Source organism: Chaetura pelagica, unplaced genomic scaffold (genome assembly GCF_000747805.2).
Source record: "Chaetura pelagica isolate M959 unplaced genomic scaffold, ChaPel_1.0 scaffold718, whole genome shotgun sequence".
Classification (NCBI taxonomy): domain Eukaryota; kingdom Metazoa; phylum Chordata; class Aves; order Apodiformes; family Apodidae; genus Chaetura; species Chaetura pelagica.
Window position 1 is genome coordinate 8348 of NW_009954180.1, and position 6710 is coordinate 15057.

Sequence of the window (6710 nt, forward strand, 5' to 3'; positions counted from 1 at the left end):
GGGGCATGGCCCTGGGCCGGGCTGCCCAGAGAGCCTGTGGAGGCTCCTTCTCTGGAGACACCCCAGCCCCTCTGGAGGCTCCTGTGGGACCTGCTGGGGGTGACCCTGCCCTGGGGGCTGGGAGGGGGGGTCTCCAGGGGTCCCTGCCAGCCCTGAGGCCTCTCTGCTCTGTGCTGTCCTGTGTCCTGCTGGGGTTTGGGTCTGTGGCCCAGGCAGTGGTGACAACACCAGTCCCAGGTGCTGCTGAACAACCTTTGCACAGAACAGGAGGGGGGAACAGAAATCACCTTCAGTGCAGGAACCTCCTTGTCCTGCCCATGAATGACCTGCAAGGAACAGGGACAGTGTCCAGGTGTCTTCTAGGAGAGAAGATGAGCACCTGGTTGCTCTGCTGGTCAGACACTGGGACCAGTGCTGAGCCAGGAACTGGAGCATGAGAAAGCCCAGAGCTGGGACCTCTCACTGAGGACCAGGAGATGAAGGAAGGGGCTGGAAGAGGCAACAACCTGCAGCTTCTGGAGGTGCCTTCTGTTGATCATGAAGGGAGGGGGTTCCCTCAGGGGAGACCTTGTCAACTCCTGAGCCAGCACAAGAAGGACAATGGACCCGTGGGGGCCAGTCCAGGGGATGCCATGGAGATGATTGATAATAATTCTCTTTAGGGTCTCAAAATGCAGAATCAGGTCTTTGAACTTCATCTTCTCCTTGCAAATGGTACAGAAATAAATGGGCTGGATTCATGGGACCTTCAGCTGAAACACCCAGGTTAGGAGTCTGGGCTCCTTGCATTGTCAGAAGAACACAAGAAGGGCTCCTTGTCCAGAGGCTCCTTATTCCCCCTGTCTGCTGCTGCCTGAAGGTCCCTTCCCACCCAAACCATCCTGGGATCTGTGACTTCCACTGCAAGAAGATGAAGCCTCAACTTGCCCGTGAGGCACCTGAGGTCCCTGGTGCTGGGAGGGGGGTTTTCACTCCTCCCCGAGGGGTTGGAGACCCCACTGAGCTCCTCAGGGTGATGGTTGTGGGTGAGCTCTGGGGTTGGGTGTCACCAGGAGGTGATTCCCAGAGCTGGAAGTCATTCCTTGGCTGGGAATCCCAGGCTGGGACCTTCAGTCCTTGTGTTCTGGCTCGCAGGCGGCGAGTGACGCTGGAGGAGCTGTTACCCCCCTCTGCTCCCCCTCCTGCCCTGGACCTGCTGAAGAAGCTCCTGGTGTTTGACCCTGGCAAACGCCTGTCAGCAGAGGAGGCTCTGGAGCATCCCTATGTCAGGAGGTGGGAGGAAACCCCGGGCACCTCCCCACAGGCCTGGCACAACTTCTCTTTGTTTGCAGGCTGGAAAAAGCCCAGCCAGGCTAAGCTCATCCTTAACTTTCTGACCAAAACCAGGTCAGGGTGGATGGGGCAGCCTGGGCTGCTGGGAGGTGTCCCTGCCCATGCAGGGGGGCACTGGGTGGGCTTTGAGGTCCCTCCAACCCAAACCAGGCTGGGATTCTGGGACTCCATGAAAGGCTGAGAGAGCTGGGTCTGTTCAGCCTGGAGAAGAGAAGGCTCCAGGGAGACCTGAGAGCAGCTTCCAGGGCCTGAAGGGGCTCCAGGAAAGCTGGGGAGGGGCTTGGGACAAGGGCAGGGAGGGATGGGAGCAGGGGGAAGGGTTTCCAGCTGGCAGAGGGAGCTGGAGCTGAGATGGGAGGGAGAAATTCTGGGCTGTGAGGGTGGGGAGCCCCTGGCCCAGGGTGCCCAGGGAAGCTGTGGCTGCCCCATCCCTGGGGGTGTTGAAGGGCAGGTTGGATGGGGCTGGAGCAGCCTGGGCTGCTGGGAGGTGTCCCTGCCCATGCAGGGGGGCACTGGGTGGGCTCTGAGGTCCCTCCAACCCAGCCCATCCCACGACCTCTGGTCCCTGAGCTCACAGGAGATGATCCCACGCTCGGTTTTGACTCGACCTTCCCCTGTGCTGCTGGTTAATGAGTGACCCTGTGTGTGGTCACCTCAGGTTCCACTGCCCTGCCCAGGAGCCCTCCCTGGGCCACGAGGTGGTTCTGCCCCTGGGTGATGATGTCCAGCTGCCCGTGGCCCAGTATCGGAACCAGCTGTACCAGGTACCCCCCCAGACCCTCCCAGTCCTGCTCCCTGACCCCCCATCCCCACCGTGCCCGGGGGCTGACATGGGTGCCAACATCTGCTGCTGCTTCTCAGCCCCTTCCTGACCTCAGACAGGGCTTGGGATGGGGTTCCCAGCAGGGAGATGGAAGGTGGAGGCAGAGAAAGGCTGTGGCAGAGGAGGGGGTTGTGCTGGGTCCCTCAGGAGAGGGGAGGGGAGGCTCCTGCCACCCCGTGTCCCCACCTGGAGTGCCCAGCTCTGGGGTCCCAGCACAGGGAGGACACGGAGCTGCTGGAGAGGCCAGAGGAGGCCCCGGAGATGCTGGGAGGGCTGGAGCAGCTCTGGGACAGGCTGGGAAGGTTCTTACCATCCAGGGAAATAATTGCAGTGATTTTTGAGTCTTCCCCCAGTTGGTTCCTGTGCTGTGTGGCTCTTCAGGTCTCACCAGCTTCTCCCCCCCTGCAGATGATCCTCGACAGGAAATCCAGGGACCGTCCAAAGGAGCAAGTGCAGAGGGAGAACGTCCCCCTGGGGCAACCTGAGCCTCCCCCAGCTCCCAGGAAAGGCCCAAGAGAAACAACCCCCCCTGTTCCAAAACCTTCCCAGGTGCCTGCTGGGACCAGCACCAGTGCCCAGCCAGGAGCAGCCAAACAGGAGGAAGATTTAGCAAGAACTTTCTGCCAGAGAGCAAAGATCAACGTGGTCTACAACCCCATCACCCACACTGCTGCCCAGAGTGGGTGCTGGGCCCTCCTGGGGGTCCTGGGGGGCAAGAGGGGGGGAAAGGATGGGCTGGGGAAGGGAAATGAAAGGGTTTCTGTGGCAGAATGAGGAAGAGAAACTGCGGGAGGAAAATGAGAACAGAGCTCTGTGGAATGAGGGTGGGTGGTGGGTCTGGGGAGGTTGTGCTGCCCCTCTGCTCTGCCCTGGGGGGGACACCTCTGGAGAGCTGGGCCCAGCTCTGGGCTGCCCAGGGGCTGAAGGCCAAGGAGCTGCTGGAGAGAGTCCAGGGCAGGGCCCCCAAGGTGCTGAGGGGCTGGAGCATCTGCCTGGGAGGAAAGGCTGAGGGAGCTGGGGCTGTTCAGCTGGAGAGGAGGAGCCTGAGGGGGGGTCTCCTCAAGGCTGAGCAGGATCTGCAGGGGGTCAGCAGGGGGGGACCAGACTCTGCTCAGGGCTGCCCAGGGACAGGCCAAGGGGCCATGGGCACAAGCTGGAGCACAGGAGGGTCAAGCTCCCCAGGAGGAGGAACTTGTTGCCTGGGAGGGTGGCAGAGCCCTGGGCCAGGCTGCCCAGAGAGGCTGTGGAGGCTCCTTCTCTGGAGACACCCCAGCCCCTCTGGAGGCTCCTGTGGGACCTGCTGGGGGTGACCCTGCCCTGGGGGCTGGGAGGGGGGGTCTCCAGGGGTCCCTGCCAGCCCCACCACCCTCTGATTCTGTGAATGAGGTTTGAGTGACATTCTCTAGGGCTCTATGGGAGCCCCCAGTATCCACTTGTGACAGGCTCCCTCCTGCTTTGTTCTCCCTTTCCTTCCCCTCTGCTGTTCCCTTCTCCTTACCCCTCTGAACTGGTGCTGGATGCTCCTACATTCTGAATTTTACCCTGAATCTTTTCAGCAGATTCCTTTCCAAGCCCCAACCTCCTGTGGTCCTGTCAGTGAGATGAGGGAGGTGCCTGGGGCAGCCTGAGCCCCGGGGTCTGTGTCCCTGGGCTGTTCCTGCTTTCTCTCCTGGTTTTTTCCTTTCTACAAGATGTTTTGCTCTGCAGCTGCTGAGAGGAGGTTGGAGCCAGGGGGGTCGGGCTCTGCTCCCCAGGAACAAGCCCTGGGCCAAGAGGGAACGGCCTCAAGTTGTGCCAGGGGAGGTTGAGGTTGGATCTGGGGAACAATTCCTGCCTGGCAAGGGTTGGCAGGGCCTGGCCCAGGCTGCCCAGGGCAGGGGGGGAGTCCCCATCCCTGGGGGGGTTTCCAAGCCCTGGGGATGGTGCTGAGGGACACGGGGCAGTGGGGAATGGGCAGGGCTGGGGGATCCTAAAGGGCTTTTCACCCAACCCATCCCATGACTCTCTGGGTCTTCTGCAGGGGATGCCCACCCTGGTGCTGTGACCAGGACCTGCTCTGCACCTCTGCACCAACAGGCTGGAATCCCCAACAGCAGGAAAGTGGGGACACAAATCCCCTGGGGGAACCCTCGGCTGCCCCCCTGGGATGGGCAGAACCTTTGCAATGTGAGTTGCAGCCCCACTGACAAAATCAAACTAGTCCTTCAACTTTCCATGGGCCAAAATGCTTCTTCATGGACTGAAATTACATTTTAGACACAAAATATCTTCATTTTCACCTCTGTAAAGACTTGACAGGACAGGCAGGACGTGCTGCTCAGAGGGGCAGGAAAGCATCTGAGCCTGTCCCAGCACTGGGGGCAGAACCCCCCCCTGCCCCCCATGGGGCAGCTCCTGCAGGAACCTGCAGGTCTGAAGTGCCTACATCTGGGGTGGCTTTGTCTCTTAATGAAGTTCACAACCCTGAGTTCAGCCCTGGGCATGAGGAGACCATGGAATCATGGAATTGTCAGTGAGGGACCTCAAAGCCCACCCAGTGCCCCCCCTGCATGGGCAGGGACACCTCCCAGCAGCCCAGGCTGCTCCAAGCCCCATCCAACCTGCCCTTCAACACCCCCAGGGATGGGGCAGCCACAGCTTCCCTGGGCAACCTGGGCCAGGGGCTCCCCACCCTCACAGCCCAGAATTTCTCCCTCCCATCTCAGCTCCAGCTCCCTCTGCCAGCTGGAAACCCTTCCCCCTGCTCCCATCCCTCCCTGCCCTTGTCCCAAGCCCCTCCCCAGCTTTCCTGGAGCCCCTTCAGGCACTAGAAGCTGCTCTCAGGTCTCCCTGGAGCCTTCTCCTCTCCAGGTTGGTCACCCCCAGCAGCTCCCAGCTCTGGATCCCAAGCCCTGTGCTTGGCAGGACCCAGGAGGCTCCACTGGGGCTGCTGCTGCTGCTGCTCTGGTTTTGTACACACATTTAAAGCTTTCAGGGTGTTGAAAACCAGACACCAGCCAAACAGGCCTTGGGACCTTTGCTCCAGGCTGAGATTAGTTTGTTGACTCTGGCTGCCTGGCTCAGCCCTTCTCCCTCCCATCCTTCCACCCTCCTGCTCTGATCATCCCCACCAGGCTGCTTTGTTTGTTATTCCTGTCCCATTCCTGGGCTCTCCTGCTCCTCAGCTGAAGAACAACCTGGGTTCCCCTGTGTATTTCAGGTCATTACAGGTAACTAATGAACTTTGCTTCCTCGTGCAGAACCCCAGGAACCCTCAGATTCCCAGCAAGGATGTTCGGCCCCTCCCCAAGTCCAGCAAAAAGATGTTCCAGATCACAGCAAACGTGGGAGCTGCTGGGGATCCCAAAGCCTCCCTGGGCAGCTACTCCCAGGCCTATGGAACCATCTGTCAATCTGCCCTCCAGAGCCTTCCCATCCCCAGGCCCTCCCAGCACCAGTGACTCTGGAAGTGTCCTGGGCAGGGCAGGAGCAGCTCAGCCAGCCCATCATGGAGCCAGGAAGGGAGAGGAAAACCCAACAGGAATGGGACAGTTGTCCCAGCTGGAGGGAGATGCTCTGTCCATGGCATGGACCAGTGTCCTGCTTCCCTCTGGGATCTTACCCCTTTGCCTTCCAGCCCTACCAGACAAGCACAGCACAACCTGCCCCCAGTCCCTGAAAGGAATAAAACCCATCAGTTCATGCTCCTTGTTTGAATTCTTGCCAGAATTGCAGCCAGTGCCCATTTCCTGACACCTGAGTGTGTCTGGAGAGGATCCCAGCCCTCCCTGCCCTGCTCAGGGGGCAGCTGGGACCCCAGCATGAAGCTGCAGTTTGAAAGGCTCTGCCAACCCTTCCTGCAGGAACTGGAGCAGCCCTGGGCCTGGGGGGGCTGAGCTCCCAGCAAGAGGCACCAGGCAAAGGGACCAGGGAATTCAGAAGCCTAGTCCTGGGTGAGAACATCCTGCCCTGTCAGCTCCTCAGGCCGTGGCAGGAAGAGCAGGAAAAGGAAGAAGATCCCAGTTTGGGAGCCCTGCTGGACCCCGAGCAGAGACAGGCCAAGCTGAGGGAAAAACCCAGAGAGAAGAGACCAAACATCAGGTGGAGCTTTGCCTGCCCTGCACCTTGTCCTGCAGGACCTGCAACCCCCCAGCAGGAACCAGCAGGCTGGGGGAGCTGGGGGTGCTGATCCTGGAGCAAAGGAGGCTGAGGGGAGACCTGCTGGCTCTGCAGCTGCTGAGAGGAGGTTGGAGCCAGGGGGGTCGGGCTCTGCTCCCCAGGAACAAGGGACAGGACAAGAGGGAACGGCCTCAAGTTGTGCCAGGGGAGGTTGAGGTTGGATCTGGGGAACAATTCCTGCCTGGCAAGGGTTGGCAGGGCCTGGCCCAGGCTGCCCAGGGCAGGGGGGGAGTCCCCATCCCTGGGGGGGTTTCCAAGCCCTGGGGATGGTGCTGAGGGACACGGGGCAGTGGGGAATGGGCAGGGCTGGGGAATGGGTGGGTTGGATGATCCTGAAGGTCTTTCCCAACCCAACCCATCCCGTGGTTCTGCACAGGCTAATCTGGACTGTTTGGTT

General features: G+C 60.6%; 1 protein-coding gene across 1 annotated transcript in view; it reads left to right on the top strand.

The window, feature by feature from the left end:
- Positions 1-5595, top strand: part of MAPK15 (mitogen-activated protein kinase 15) — a gene marked incomplete at its 5' end in the record, with an annotated part of 13737 nt that extends 8142 nt beyond the window's left edge. The window contains 5 exons of the mRNA XM_010002860.1: positions 1080-1272; positions 1991-2096; positions 2564-2834; positions 4176-4321; positions 5395-5595. Coding sequence (XP_010001162.1) covers positions 1080-1272; positions 1991-2096; positions 2564-2834; positions 4176-4321; positions 5395-5595 — 917 coding nt within the window. The remainder of the gene's footprint in view (positions 1-1079; positions 1273-1990; positions 2097-2563; positions 2835-4175; positions 4322-5394) is intronic.
- Positions 5596-6710: the final 1115 nt, after the last annotated feature.